A 16,486-nucleotide genomic window follows, 5' to 3' on the forward strand; every position below is an offset into this window, starting at 1 on the left:
TCTAGAGGAGTGTGGATTTATTTATTGAAAAATAAAACAGTGGTTGAATTAATGTTTTTGAATTTTGTTGCAATGGTGAAAAGACAATTTGATCATGTTATTAAAATTGTTAGGAGTGACAATGGCATAGAATTTAATAATTTGAAGGAATATTTTCATTCTAATGGCATGATTTTTGAAACATCATGTGTGGGAACCCCTCAACAAAATGGGAGAGTAGAGAGAAAACATCAACATATTTTAAATGTAGCCCGGGCTTTGAGATTTTAATGGACTTTGCCATTAAAATTTTAGGGTGAGTGTGTTTTAGGAGCATGTCATTTCATTAATAGAACTCCAACTCCTTTACTTGACAACAAAACTCCTTTTGAAATATTATTCAATAAACCACCGTCTTATGAGTATATTAGAGTGTTTGGTTGTTTGTGCTATGCTCACAATCAAAGGAGCAAGGGGGATAAATTTGCAAGTCGTAGCAGAAGGTGTGTTTTTTTGGGATATCAGTTTGGGAAAAAGGGTTGGAGAGTTCTTGATTTAGAGACCGGGGAGTTATTTGTGTCCCGTGATGTGCGATTTTTTGAGAGTACTTTCCCATTTATTGAAGAATCGGTGAAGGCAAATACGGGGGTACATGAGCAGCCTCGGTTGGGGGTGGTAGATGAAGCTTATAGTGATGATGAGGGGTGGGGTGTTGCATATGAGGAGCCCGGGATGCAGCACCAACAACAACCCGTAGCCCAGCAGCAGCCAGGTGGTGCTGAAGACGCTGCACAGCCCCGAACATTCCCTGTCCAGCCCGCAGCAAACCCAGCGGACGCTGGCAGGGGGTGTGCGCTTGCGGGGCAGCAACCAAGGGGTGAGCAGCAGGGTGTCGAAGGGGATGCCGAGCCTCTGCAGCAGCGTGTGGAGGGGAATGTTGAGGCCTTGGGGAAAGGTAAACGACTGAAGATACCAAACACTAAATATCAAGATTTTGTCACTCACACAATACGGAAATACAGTTCATCTTCAAGTACATCGACTCCTATATCATCTTCCTCAGTTACTCCTTATCCTCTCACATATTTTGTTGATTGCTCGCGTTTTTCTAAGAAACATAAAAAGTATATTGCAGCTATAACAGCAGGGAATGAGCCTAGTTCTTTCAAAGAGGTAATGAAACATGCAGGTTGGCGAGATGCAATGGCTGCAGAGATAAGAGCTCTAGAAGAGCAAGGCACTTGGGTACTTCAGAAACTTCCACCAGGGAAGAAAGCCTTGGGAAGTAAGTGGGTGTATACAGAGAAACGTGATGAGCATTGGAACTTGTTAAGATTGAAAGCACGATTGGTGATATTAGGCAATCATCAAGTGGAAGGTCTTGATTACAATGAGACATTTGCGCCAGTTGCAAAGATGACTACAGTTCGAACATTCCTAGTAGTAGCAGCAGTGAAGAATTGGGAAGTACATCAGATGGATGTGCACAATGCCTTTTTACATGGAGATTTGGAGGAGGAAATTTACATGAAAATTCCTCTAGGTTTCAATAAAAATAACTCTGATTATGTGTGCAGGATGAAAAATTCATTGTATGGTTTGAAACAGGCTCCCAGATGTTGGTTTGCAAAATTAATTGCAGCTTTGAAGAAGTACGGATGTAAGCAATCCTACTCAGATTATTCTTTGTTCACATTTACCAAAGGAAAATTGCAGTTGAATGTGTTGATATATGTTGATGACTTGATTGTTGCAGGGAACAATAAAGAAGCTTTGTCAAAATTTAAGGCATACTTAGGAGATTGTTTTAAGATGAAGGACTTGGGAGTATTAAAATACTTCCTAGGACTTAAGGTTGCGAGAAGTAAGCAGGGAATCTATATTTGTCAACGGAAATAAGCATTAGACATTATTTCTGAAACTGGTTTGTTGGGAGCTAAGCCTGCAGATTTCCTGATGGAACAAAATAATAAATTAGCTCTTGCGGAAGGCAGAGTTTTGGAGGATGTGGAGAAATATAGACGGCTTGTTGGTCGTCTGATTTATTTATGTGTAACTAGGCCGGATCTAGCATATTTTGTTCATATTATCTCAGTTTATGCAGAATCCAAAGGAAGCACATTGGGAGGCCGCACTTAGAGTGGTGCGTTATTTGAAGAAACATCCAGGGCAAGGAATACTTCTTTGCTCGGATAGTGAATTGCAACTTGAAGGTTGGTGTGATTTTGATTGGGCTAGTTGTCCTTTGTCTAGGAGGTCTTTGACGGGTTGGTTTGTGTTGCTTGGTTTTTCCCCAATATCATGGCGGACCAAGAAACAACCCACAGTTGCTACATCATCTGCGGATGCGGAATACAGGTCAATGGCGGCTACAACATGTGAACTAAAGTGGTTGAAACAACTACTAAAAGCTTTGGGTGTACAACATCCGCAGGGTATGAAATTATTTTGTGATAGCCAGTCAGCTTTGTACATTGCTAAAAATCCAGTATTTCATGAAAGGACGAAACATATTGAAATTGATTTGCATTTTGTAAGAGATGCAATTCAGGAGGGACTGATTTCACCTTCGTATGTACCTACGAAGGAGCAGCTAGCAGACATTTTTACCAAAGCCTTGGGGAAGGCTCAGTTCGAGACACTACTTTCCAAGTTGGGCATTCGTGACCTCCATGCTCCAACTTGAGGAGGGATGTTAAGATAAGGAAGAATATCTTAGGGAATATATTTGATATATTTGTATTTATATTGTGTTATATTTAGGTAGGATAATATTTACTAAATATTTCCTAAGATAAATATGAATTAGATTCCTACTTTGATTAGGTTTCTAAGAGATGTGTATAAATATTTAATTGATGATGAATGAGAAGAACAAGACTTTGAGATTATCTTGACATATATACATTCATCACACATTTTAGGACCAAAGTACGCAGTAATTGTAGTAATACTTTTCCATATAATAATTCAATTTTGTAACAAGTAAATATGGAAATTAATAGAGAAAAGTGTGAAAAAAGACCTTTTAAGCGGTTGATTTTTTGAAAAAGGACCTTTTAAGTTGTATTTTGTTTGTATGGAGTACTTAGATGAGCTTGCATGGTAGTCAGTGGTGGTCAACACCGGAGTTTTAGGGTTGACTATTACGTGTTAGTCATAAGACTTATTTAAAAATAAAAAATTTCCCCAAATTTCCCTCCTTTCTCGACCGAACCCTTTCATTGAATGCTCTGTCTTCAATTTGGGTTAAGTCAGGAAATGAGGGAAATTTGGGGAATTTTTTATAAAAAAATAAGTCACGTGACTAACATGTGATAGTCCCGGCGTTAACCATCACGCAAGCTCACTCAAATACCCCATACAAACAAAATACAATTTAAAAGGTCATTTTTCACAAGTTTTCACTTAAAAGGTCCTTTTTCAAAAAGTCGGACACTTAAAAGGTCCTTTTTTTTACAATTTTCTTAAATTAATATCCCATGCATAGTAGGATATATTTATAACATTATGAAGCACGTTGACAAACCAAGGCCATATCGAACACTTAGGCCCTGTTTGGTAGTTAGCTTATTGGGGGTATATTAGCTTATTTGACTAACTTTAGCTGATTGACTAGTCAAACAAGCTAATACAAGTGTTTGGTACTAAGCTTATTGAAAGAGCTTATTCCACTAAATAAGCTCTTTTTGAAAAAGCTCATTTTAGGAGCTTTTTCAATTAACTTATTCATTAATTATTGTGAAATTACACTTATAACCTCATTTAATTTAAAATCCTATCTAAACTACCTACCCCACAATTAGCTTATTGGTCATTTTACATACTCATTCACCTTTAAGCTATCAGCTATTTACCAAACACTTTTATATAATCAGTTAATACAATAAGTTAGTCAAATCAGTTAATAAAATCAGCTAGTCAAAATCAGCTAACTCAATCAGCTTCAGCTTTCAGCTTTCAGCTTTCTCCCAAACAGGGCCTTAGTTATTTTATTCAAAAATTAAAAGATAAGCAAATAATAATAATAAATATACTAGTGTCTACGTATGAATCGAAACACCACATAATTAAGCAATTTGTACAAATAGTCCAAAGTCGTGGAAGAATTAGGAGCTAAACTTTGATTGGAGCTTCTTCACAATGTATTCATCTAGCTGGAAGGCCTTGCTTAGAACATCCACAGAGATAGGTGGCTCAGCCCCGAACACGGCGTTAGCAATAGTGACCTTGTCAGGGTTTTGGCTGCTTAACACGGCAATAGCAACAACAGGTTTTTTTCCAGCATTGAATTGAATATGAATGAGACCTTGTGGAAAAACAAAAACATCACCTTTGTTAAGCACCTTCGCGAACAATTTGTTATCGCCATTTGGAAGGTTGGAGGTTACGAAACCAACGTAGAGGGTCCCTTCCAAAACGGTAAGGATTTCACTTGCACGAGGATTAGTGTGAGGGGGGTTTAGGCCATAGGGCGCGTAGTCAAACCTAACCAAAGTTATGCCGAGGGTGTTGAGCCCTGGAAGTTGTAACACGGAGGCCGGTGTAAAACTGAAACCTAACATGTTGTTAGTGTTTCCTGGCTTGTCTAGCCCTTCCAAAAAGAAATTGACAAATTAGGGAGAAGAGAATAGAATGGCTTTATTATTATTATTATCAATGGGTAGAGTATTTATACAAAACCTAAGAACATAAGATAGGAAACAATCTCCTAAAAGATATACTTTAATAATATCTTATAACCTAAATATATTATTCTCCTAATAAGATCAATACAGAAAATGTATCACACATATATTTTCCGATATTATCTCTAACACCCTCCCGCAATCGTAACGGCAATAACACGAATGTTACGATTGGAAATACTTCAAATTGTTGAAGCCGAGATGCACACTGTTGTGATGTCGCCTTCAATTTTTTTTTTCTTCTTTTTCAACGATGAGAACGTTCATCTTTTTGAACTCATCAGTCATCAATCAATCAAACAGTAACGTCATTCTTTTCGAACCTGCAAATATAATAATTTTGGTTTTTCCAGAGCAAAACCGAGCTCCAATCAAATATTGGTTTGTCAGAGTAAACCACACTCAAATTTCTTATTGGTTTTTCAGAGTAAACCACGCTCATATCCAAAGGAGCAAAATCATGCTCGAATCAAGTCACAAACCTTGTCTCACGGCACAAGGAGAATGACAGGGTAAAGTCGTATCCCCTAATAAAAAAAAAATACCTAAATCACTAACTAAGGTAGATAGGGAAGTAGGGTCGATCTCCACAGGGAAACAAGTCTTTTTACTTCCAATTAATTATTATAATGTAAATTATTTAAGTAACCAATATTTATAATTAAGTATGAGACTAAACTACAAAGAATAAGAGTAGGGAGAAAACAATATATAAAGGGATCTAGAGTATAGGTTCACCAATAAATAATACTCCAGGGTAAAACATAGTAATCAATCATTGACATTGCATAAATAACATGATTAACAGGCTCTCGCAATTTATTAATCAACATAGATCTAACAGGCTCTCGCAATTTACTAGATCTAATTCCTCATTGAAAATAGCCTTTAATATCAAATTAACATCTGCTCGATTCATCAATTTAATATTGCTATACTTTTACAAGCCGCAATTGTAAAACATTAAAACAATCCAATAAGAAATTATCATGCAATACCAATAATCAATAATAATCGATCATCAATGCATCAATTAACCAGATTGTAAAGGGCTCTCGCTACTTATTACAATCACACAATTAATTTACCGGTATTAAATCTCATCTCTCGAATCTTGACTTAACAATTTATAAATTAACTTGCCTATTGAAACTAGACCTAAACATCAATTCTCATCTCTCGATTCTTGAATCAATATTGTCAAACTCATGCATAAAAGATAGGCCTAATCTAGTCACAGAGCATTAAATCAATCAATAGGAAATTAATCTAGCATTGATAATCAACAACAATAATTTACCCCTTCATATTATTTATTAGATCCCCATAAACCCTAGAAATTAAACTACTCACACATATTAAAAACTAAACTAATCAAAGTAATAAAATAAATCATGGTGAGAGGAATAAAATAGATAACTAAGATTAAGGGAAGAGAAATCGTTACCAAAATAAATCTGGAATTAAATAAATAATTAAGAATAAAGGTTTAGAGAGAGAAGTCTAAGTAGAGAGAGAAAGTCTAAGAGAGAAGATTGAGAGAAGAAGAAGTGGTCCCAGAGAAGAGACGACCTAAAAACGTATTACGGAGGAGTATTTATACTCCGTACAAAAATCCTAAACTAAAACAAATTAAAACGACGCTAATCGTCCCCTAAAAATACACGCGCCCGATCGGGCGAGGCACCGCCCGATCGGGCGCGCCTTTTTATCTCTAATAACAATCTCGCGCCCGGCCGGGCGCGTCACCGGGCGCTTCTCCCGCCCAGCCGGGCGCGCCTCCGGGCGCCAGCCTTTTTGGCCGGGCAGATCATTTGGGCCACTATTTGGACTTCGATTGGGCTCCAATTCTTCGGGCCAATCTGGGTTTCCTCTTTGGGTCTTGAATACTCGGTCCAAATGCCCCGGTATCACTTATACCGAGCCCTTAATCATCGGTTCGATGTCTCTAACCGGCCCTGGGCTATAAACTCTGGTCGTGCTTCTCCAATGCTCGTGATTGCTCCAAAATAACTCGGGAAAATACTCCAAAAGCATAAATCCCTGCTAAAGTCAACCAAATCTACGAAAACACTGGAAAACACCAATTAGTAATAAAAGTGGCTCTAAAGAGCCAAAAACACTACTAATTATGACCAAGGGACGGGGGTAAAATACTATATAAAACGGACACATCAAACTCCCCCAAGCCAAACCTTTGCTTGTCCCTAAGCAAAGATCTCATCAATGAATCAATAAATACACTTCACCCCAAAAAGTAAAAATCAAGCACAAACGATCCAGGGTAAATCAAATAAACATGCTTCAGAGTCAACCAATCAAATCCCTCTAACTACCAATCTTCCCTAACAATTGTCAAACAAAGCAAACCACAAGAGCATATAGAATTCAAGACTAGTGCTCACGCACTCAACTCTCATTTTTGTGGCGAGTAAAAGATGTACTCGATCGCTCTCCATCCAACCCCTTTATGTGAACAATGCCCTCCCAACTCACACTCTCGTGTGTTTAAAACAATGAACGCCCAACCTACTAGTCGACTCGAAATATGTCAAATCATAACTTGCATTGATAAACAACACTTTCACATTCATACAATTCTATGCACAAAGGTCGGAAGGTCTTTAAAGCTTGTAATGTAAGGCTAGGGTAAAGGGTAGGAATCTTTTGGGAACAAGTGAGAGTAAAGCTATGCTTAAGGGAGCAAATCCTAATAAAGCCCATGATAAAAATAAATAAAGATCAACATCTCCTACATAACCGACTCTAACATCAACCAAATATACTCCAATCATAATAAATAATCCCAACTCTTACAATTTCACTCATAAGATATAATAATGAAGAAGTAGAGTGAATAAACAAACTTTATTTTCCAAACTTGAATATTTCATTGAGGCTCAAAATTATTTTTCTTTTGATCACCCTCCAACTAGAACATTTGAACATTTTTTTTCTCTTGAAGTTCACTTATTTTTTCACATTTTTTTTCTTTGAACTTCTCTTTTTTTTTTTTCATAATATCATACTTTATTTTTTTCAAGAAAATATAACTCTCAAACTCATCAAAAATAAACATGAATAACAACAAAACAACTTCTCAAACCCCACCCAAATTGTGCAAATAATAAGCACACTACAAACTCCCTCACCTCACTCACTAATAGCTCCCCCAAGCCAATCTTGGGACTAGTAACCAATGGGGCAAAATAGGCTTGTAATATGGCTAATAAACAACAAAAAGTCAAGGCAACAACATGGGTAGCAAGAAGGGAACAAATGTATCTACAATATCTGGAGGCTACCTAAAAGAACAAATGTCTTCGTCCTCCACAATGTGCATAATAATGAATCATATAAACATTACTAGTAGTTGCAAACCAATACTCAAATTCATTGACATACCAGGAATTATGGAACTATCACACATTTCCTAACCAAATCAACTAGTCAAGCACTATATTCACAAGTAGTTGGACAAAATTGACGCATGTTAAGGTTTCAAGGCAATCAAACATCAAATCATGATCAACTAATCCACAATGCCTATCATCAAATACCAAGAATCAAAAACAGATTTTTCAAGTAAGGGGCACAGGGAAGCATAATTTATAATTCATTGGAACGTATTTTTGGATTTTTTTTTATTTTTCAATTTTTTTGGATTTTTTTTTATATATAAATAAAGCAATAAAACTAACCTAGAAAGCGAAAAAATCTAACCTAAGAAAACACACCAAAAATAAAAGAAAAGAGAAAATAGAAATACCAAACCAAAATCTCCCCCAAGCCAGAATCAGACAATGTCCTCATTGGCTCGGAAACTAGCCCAGCATAGCTAGTCCTCATCATCCTCGTCCATCGAGCCGAAGCCCGCACCTCCACTGCCACCTGCACCACCTGCACCAGAAGAGCTACCACCAAAATAGTCAGCGTGAAAACTCCCCCCCGCCGGTCCCCCGAAAGGAATGTCCTGCCCGTACCCGAAAAAGGAAGAATAGTCAGAGTAAATACCACGGGCAGTGGGATCCCTATCGTATCCCTGGGGTGGAGGGTGAAACCAGTCAGGGTGAATAGCGTCGTCGGGAATGTTGCCCCGACGAGCATAATCATCGTACATAGGGTAGAGAGCTCTACCCTAGTTCCTCTCCAGGTACCCTAACCTCTGGTCAATAGAGCCTACCATCCTCCTAAGGTCAGTCTGAGAATGCTCAATACGTCCTAGGGCCTGACCTATACTCTGAAAATCCCAAACTGGGTCAGAGTCAACATGAGGGACGGAATGGGACATACGAGGTGGAGAGAAATCCACCTCGGGCTGAGGCTGGGGTGGTGGAACTGGTGGTGGTGGTGCCTGTCCCCTAGCGTTGGCAACTAAAGCATCATAGGTGTAAGAAAGTTGCCCTGGGGGAAAGGCGGTCAAGTCTGGACTGGGAAGGGGAAAAATGGGCAAAGGTTGCTCGTTCCCAGTCCGAATACACCAAAAGGGTGTCTGCTCGCTATCCGGCCTAACCCACCCCACATCCTCAAAATACCTAGCAGTCATGTAGGTATCTGGTCCACAGTTAGTCAGCTGGTGGGGTCCGTCTACTACAAAACCGACCTTTTTCACCGCTAATCGAGTGATAAGGCCACCTAAACGGATAGGGGACTTGGAAGTGGTGCTGGTTGTGGCATGCCGACTCAGGTGGGGAACTATAAACCTGCCTATGTTCAATTTCCCGAACCCGTATACATAGTGTCCAATGATAGCTAGTTCGTTGGTTTGAGCATTATGAGGCTCAGCCCTACCCAAAAAACACAATCCTGCAAATCTTTGCCAGATTTTCGGGACGGGGTGGTGAATGGGTTTGGTACTAGCATGTTAGGGGTCGGGGGCAGGTAAACCAGTCAAAGAATAATATAAATCACCCATTTTATAATCTGCATGCCACTGGTGAGATAATTCAGAATTTAGTTCAAAAATTTTACAAAATTCAACAAAAGTTAAACTAATATTTCTATTATTTAACCTGAAAAAAAAATTAGGCCCATTCCTACTACTAACAACATGAAAAGTGGACAAAAATTCAAAGGTAAGTTCTCGGTATGTAGGATAATGCATGTCAACAAATTTTCTCATGCCAATATCATTCAAAAATCGTTTAACATAATCAAACAAACCATATGATTCTAGGGTAGGGCGGTGTAACCACCGAGAAGGGATTACCTCACGACCGACCAAATGCTCCAATCGTTCTTTCTGTTCCCGGCTCACGATCCGGATCGTCGGCCAATACGGGAGCTGCAAGTCTGGGTCGTACTCCTCCCTCGAGCTGGAGCTCCTACCAAAAATGGATCTTGCCCTCTTTGAAGCCATGTAGACGAAATGGGTCAAAAATATTTTGAATTAAAACTGAAAAATTTTTGTATGAGAGTGAAGAGAATGAAGAGAGGATCACAAATATATAAAAAGTTTTGAATTTGGATTGGTAATGGAGGAGAAATCTTAGAGAGAAGTTAAAAAAAAATTTGAGTTTTTAGAGAGAGAAAGTATAGAGGAAAGAAGAAATGAAAAAAGAAGAAGAAAAGACGGAATAAAGACGCGGAACCTTGCTCGCGCCCGGTCGGGCGGTGGGTCGCCCGGTCGGGCGATCTGGAGAAATGTTGGGCTGATTCTCGCGCCCGGTCGGGCGGGCTTCGCCCGATCGGGCGATCTAATTTGTCTCGTGTTCGCGCCCGGTCGGGCGATCTTACCATGATTTTCTACCTTGTTCTCGCGCCCGGTCGGGCGCCATTCGCCCGATCGGGCGAAATTTCGCCCAGAATTTCTTCACTTCTCGCGCCCGGTCGGGCGAGGCTTGCCCGATCGGGCGGATAAATTAGTCCGTAAACGTCAAAATTCGCGCCCGGTCGTGCGAAATTTCTTATTTTTGGAACCCTGCTCTCGCGCCCGATCGGGCGATCTTCGCCCGGTCGGGCCCGAGACTAAATCGGGGAATGCTAATTTCCTTCTGTTCTCAAAAAGTTGTCTAACTCTTTTCCTTCGAACCTGTACAAATACTCATAAAACTCATTAAATTCCCTCATCTCTCCTCACATAAGAAAACGAAAAGAAAAACTAGTCTAAAAAGCATTAAAAATACGGGTTGCCTCCCGCAAAGCGCTGGTTTATCTAGGTCCCGCACGACCTTCTTACCAAGTACAATTCCTAGGACCCTTGGCCTAACGCTTGATCGGGTGGTTTCTCACCCGGTCTAGCGATGTTTAGGCTGCGATGCGGCTTCCTGACATAACCTGTGGGACGCCAAGTTGCCTTATCTGGTGGATCCTCCTTGACTTGGAATGGGGGATCTTCAATGCTACGCACTAAAAACCCTTCTTCGATCGAATGTTGCTTCAAATTGTCATTGCGTTCAACACTTGCAACTCGATCTGGCGGAACACATACTGTAGGCTCGATTCGCACAACTTGCTCGATCGGTTCCACTTGTTCATCCTCGAAACCAAGACCAACATTGTAGAGTGCTCTTTGTATTGCATCAACTTCCTTTTGCCATCTTTCTATCTCATCTGAAAAGGATGCAACACAAGATACCGCCTCCAAGGGATCTTTTTCAAGAGCTTGGGGCTTGTTAGAATAATTTACAACCACATTGACACTGAAACATTTCTCCTCAGTCATGGAGCTTTTGGGGGCATTATTCAGATTAAAAACCACTTTATCGTCCCCTACTGATAGTGTTAGCTTACCACTTCTTACATCTATGACTGCTCCTGCGGTGTTAAGGAATGGTCTACCCAAAATAATTGGGGTTTGCCTATCTTCAGCCATATCAAGAACAACAAAATCTACAGGTATATAAAATTTACCTACTCTAACGGGGACATCCTCTAAAACACCTAGGGGGTATTTGAAAGAACGGTCGGCCATTTGCAGAGTTATATTGGTAGCTTTTAACTTACCCATATTCAACTTAGAACACACAGATAATGGCATGACGCTAACAGTAGCACCCAAATCACATAATGCATTATCAATCAAGAGATTACCAATATGACAGGGGATAGAAAAACTACCCGGATCTTTTAACTTAGGTGGAGACTTATTTTGAAGTACGGCACTACACTCTGCAGTGAAAGCTACTGTCTCTACCTCACTAATAGACATTTTTCTCGTCAATATTTCCTTCATAAATTTTGCATATGAGGGGATTTGTGTGATCAATTCAGTAAAATGAACTGTTACCTTCAAATTTTTTACCACCTCCAGAAACTTACCAAACTGCTTATCCAAGTTTGTCTTCAATTGACGATTGGGGAAAGGAAGTTTGATAATTGGCTTTGAAGCATTCTTCTCTTTGTCTGGAGTAGCCATCTTCTCTGGAGTTTTACCCTGCAATGTAGAATTAGATGTGTTAGTATTATCCTCTAGCCCTGCAGGGCTAGCAACTACATTGTTTGGTTTAATGGAATCAAGATTAGCATTATTTAATAAAATAGTTTCATCAAATCTGGGCATAGAGGGCCCTTCATAGTTTGAACCACTCCTTAGAGTAATTGCAAATGCTTGATCCGTAGGCCTAGTCGGCTGTGCCGGAAGGGCTCCCTGTTGGCGTGCTTGTAGAGTAGCGGAGAGTTGCGCAATTTGATTATCTACAATTTTATTATGCGCTAAAATTTGATCAATTGTCGCATCTTTGCTCTCCATGTGCTTTTGCATATTGACCAACATTGCTCTAATTTCCCCCAAAGAAGGGTCGGAAGATGAGGGGAGTTGTTGTGGTTGATTCTTCTGGCTAGCATTTGGGTGATAATACTTCTGCTGCTGTTGCTGTGGCACCTGTGGTTCTTGTGGTGGTTCGATTCTAAACATTAGTGCTCCGGTAGGAAAGGTATGGATGATTCCGATACCCAGGATTGTAAGTGTTGGAGTATGGGTTATTCTGCCTATAAGCTTGAAAGGCATTAACTTGCTCCACGGAACTCCTGCAATCCTGCTCCCAATGACCTACAATACCACAATTTTCACAGAAAGCCTCATTAGAATTATTATTAATTGCAGAAACATTAGCTACATTAACAGTGCTCAGATTATCTAATTTTTGGCAAATAGAGGTCAGTTGAGCTTGCAAGAAGGATACAGAGTCGACACTATGTTTCCCCTTGTTAGCAAATCCTCTGGGATTCCCATATTGGGAATTGTGTATCGCCATATCTTCAATTGACCTGCATCATCAACATTAAGATTCATAAATCTCCCACTAGCTGCAGAGTCTAAAATTATTCTGGAAGAATTTCCAATGCCGTTATAAAAGGCTTGGATTAACTGCCATTGTGCTAAATTATGGTGGGGGCATTCTCTTTGTAAGTCCTTGAACCTCTCCCAAGCTTCATATAAGGACTCGTCGGCTTCTTGGGCGAAATTCTGAATCGCACTCCGTAGTACTGCTGTTCTCTCTGCAGGATAATACTTGTTATAGAAATTCAAAACAAGAGTTTCCCAGTCAGTTATACCAAGTGTAGTTCTATTTAAGCCATTAAACCACAATTTAGCTTTTCCAGTTAAAGAAAAGGGAAAGAGAATCTCCCTGATTTGGTCTTGAGTGACCCCGGCTTGCCTTATGGTGTTGCAATATTGACAATAGTCGGCAATGTGAAGATTCGGGTCTTCACCCTTGGCTCCACTGAATTGCTTCCTCTCTATCATCGTTATAAATTGGGGTTTGATTTCAAATTGAACCCCATCAAGAGCCGGAATAGGGGTGAGATGTGGAAAATCCGCAAGCTTTGGTTGTGAATAATCACTAAGCTTCTTTGGAGCCGTCATCTCTGATTCTGTGTCTGATGATACCTCTAAATCGCTAGAATCAGTTGGAGGATCGCGGTGATTATTATTAGTATCACCAGAATCCGCCAGGATTTGCTTGTAGAAGTTTTTCTGTCTATGGAAGGAACGTTCGATCTCAGGATCGAATGGGATATAACCTGATCTGGAACACCTGGGCATAAACAAAAACTAGAAGCAAATATGAGATTTGTCTCAGAGAACTAACGCTCTCTGAGACAAAAGAGAAATAATCTAGACTACAAAAACAATCAGAAATAAAAATAAAACCGTTTCCCCGGCAACGGCGCCAAATTTTTACAGGGTAAAGTCGTATCCCCTAATAAAAAATAAATACCTAAATCACTAACTAAGGTAGATAGGGAAGTAGGGTCGATCTCCACAGGGAAACAAGTCTTTTTACTTCCAATTAATTATTATAATCTAAATTATTTAAGTAACCAATATTTATAATTAAGTATGAGACTAAACTACAAAGAATAAGAGTAGGGAGAAAACAATATATAAAGGGATCTAGGGTATAGGTTCACCAATAAATAAAACTCCAAGGTAAAACATAGTAATCAATCATTGACATTGCATAAATAACATGATTAACAGGCTCTCGCAATTTATTAATCAACATAGATCTAACAGGCTCTCGCAATTTACTAGATCTAAGTCCTCATTGAAAATAGCCTTTAATATCAAATTAACATCTGCTCGATTCATCAATTTAATATTGCTATACTTTTACAAGCCGCAATTTAAAACATTAAAACAATCCAATAAGAAATTATCATGCAATACCAATAATCAATAATAATCAATCATCAATGCATCAATTAACCAGATTGTAAAGGGCTCTCGCTACTTATTACAATCACACAATTAATTTACCGGTATTAAATCTCATCTCTCGAATCTTGACTTAACCATTTATAAATTAACTTGCCTATTGAAACTAGACCTAAACATCAATTCTCATCTCTCGATTCTTGAATCAATATTGTCAAACTCATGCATAAAAGATAGGCCTAATCTAGTCACAGAGCATTAAATCAATCAATAGGAAATTAATCTAGCATTGATAATCAACAACAATAATTTACCCCTTCATATTATTTATTAGATCCCCATAAACCCTAGAAATTAAACTACTCACACATATTAAAAACTAAACTAATCAAAGTAATAAAATAAATCATGGTGAGAGGAATAAAATAGATAACTAAGATTAAGGGAAGAGAAATCGTTACCAAAATAAATCTGGAATTAAATAAATAATTAAGAATAAAGGTTTAGAGAGAGAAGTCTAAGTAGAGAGAGAAAGTCTAAGAGAGAAGATTGAGAGAAGAAGAAGTGGTCCCAGAGAAGAGACGACCTAAAAACGTATTACGGAGGAGTATTTATACTCCGTACAAAAATCCTAAACTAAAACAAATTAAAACGACGCTAATCGTCCCCTAAAAATACACGCGCCCGATCGGGCGAGGCACCGCCCGATCGGGCGCGCCTTTTTATCTCTAATAACAATCTCGCGCCCGGCCGGGCGCGTCACCGGGCGCGCCTCCGGGCGCCAGCCTTTTTGGCCGGGCAGATCATTTGGGCCACTATTTGGACTTCGATTGGGCTCCAATTCTTCGGGCCAATCTGGGTTTCCTCTTTGGGTCTTGAATACTCGGTCCAAATGCCCCGGTATCACTTATACCGAGCCCTTAATCACCGGTTCGATGTCTCTAACCGGCCCTGGGCTATAAACTCTGGTCGTGCTTCTCCAATGCTCGTGATTGCTCCAAAATAACTCGGGAAAATACTCCAAAAGCATAAATCCCTGCAAAAGTCAACCAAATCTACGAAAACACTGGAAAACACCAATTAGTAATAAAAGTGGCTCTAAAGAGCCAAAAACACTACTAATTATGACCAAGGGACGAGGGTAAAATACTATATAAAACGGACACATCAGAGAACCAAATATATCTTGTCTCACGACACAAGAAGCATAATGCTATTTAATGTCTTCATCTCCAAAGATGTGTTATAGTGGAGGAAGTCCACTCACATACTCCCACACAAAAAAAAATTCTCCCAAAAAATAAAAAATTCACATACACATATGATTAACGTGTACCAACCCAAAAAAAAATAAAAATTTAAAGAGTATTAATATTGCATAGCGGAAGCAAAATTTTGAATCCCACCGGTGGGTTTAACTTTCTAACCCACCGACAGGGGGAAAAATTTTTGTGAGCGGTCCCAAACTTTAACCTGGTCTTGATACCATGACAAATTATGGAGAAGAGAATAGAATGGCTTTATTATTATTATTATCAATGGGTAGAGTATTTATACAAAACCTAAGAACATAAGATAGGAAACAATCTCCTAAAAGATATACTTTAATAATATCTTATAACCTAAATATATTATTCTCCTAATAAGATCAATACAGAAAATATATCACACATATATTTTTCGATATTATCTCTAACAGAAATCCTCGGGTGTGGCATCCATTGGATTCTTACAAAATAATCCATTCACAAACACTGCAAATTAGTAAAAATCGTTAACATCGATTTAAAAAATAAAGTATTAATTGATGAAAATAAAAATTATTCAAATCGTTTGGATCTATTGAAAAAAAAAAAAAAAAAAAAAAAAAACATACGTTCTTTGTATGGATTATTAACCGCAACACAGAAATCTTGTAATTGCGTAGGATCCGTTGCGTAGGCCATATAGGAAGACATGGCAAAGAAAATAAGGCAAGCAAGAAAATGACGAGCTTCCATCATTTTTTTTTCTTATGAAATTTGTATAATACACTCGATATATAATTCAAATTCAAGTTGTGATCCCGTTATATAGTTGTGGTTAGGGAAGCTAGTTTTTTTTTTTTTTTTTTTTTTTTTTTTTTTTTTTTTGGGTGCACACGAGGGGGGTAGGCCCCAGGAAAGCTAGAATATGGTTCAAAGACGTACGTAAATACGTATAATTGGTCGTTAAT

At 38.7% G+C, this 16,486-nt stretch overlaps 1 protein-coding gene and 1 non-coding gene across 2 annotated transcripts; one reads left to right on the forward strand and one right to left on the reverse strand.

Moving 5' to 3' along the window:
- Positions 1 to 4,088: 4,088 nt before the first annotated feature.
- Positions 4,089 to 16,344, reverse strand: LOC145610677 (germin-like protein 8-2). Its single transcript, XM_081665979.1, has 4 exons — positions 16,148 to 16,344; positions 15,969 to 16,025; positions 11,911 to 11,922; positions 4,089 to 4,573 (listed from the first exon to the last, which is right to left on the reverse strand). Exons 1-4 carry the CDS (start codon positions 16,272 to 16,274, stop codon positions 4,089 to 4,091), a joined length of 681 nt encoding a protein of 226 aa, XP_081522105.1. The 5' UTR covers positions 16,275 to 16,344.
- LOC145625774 (small nucleolar RNA R71) lies at positions 12,989 to 13,095 on the forward strand. Its single transcript, XR_014110678.1, has one exon. It is a non-coding gene; the product is annotated as a small nucleolar RNA R71 (small nucleolar RNA).
- Positions 16,345 to 16,486: the final 142 nt, after the last annotated feature.

The sequence above is a fragment of the Chenopodium album genome, chromosome 3 (genome assembly GCF_948465745.1).
Source record: "Chenopodium album chromosome 3, dcCheAlbu1.1, whole genome shotgun sequence".
In the NCBI taxonomy this organism is placed as follows: domain Eukaryota; kingdom Viridiplantae; phylum Streptophyta; class Magnoliopsida; order Caryophyllales; family Amaranthaceae; genus Chenopodium; species Chenopodium album.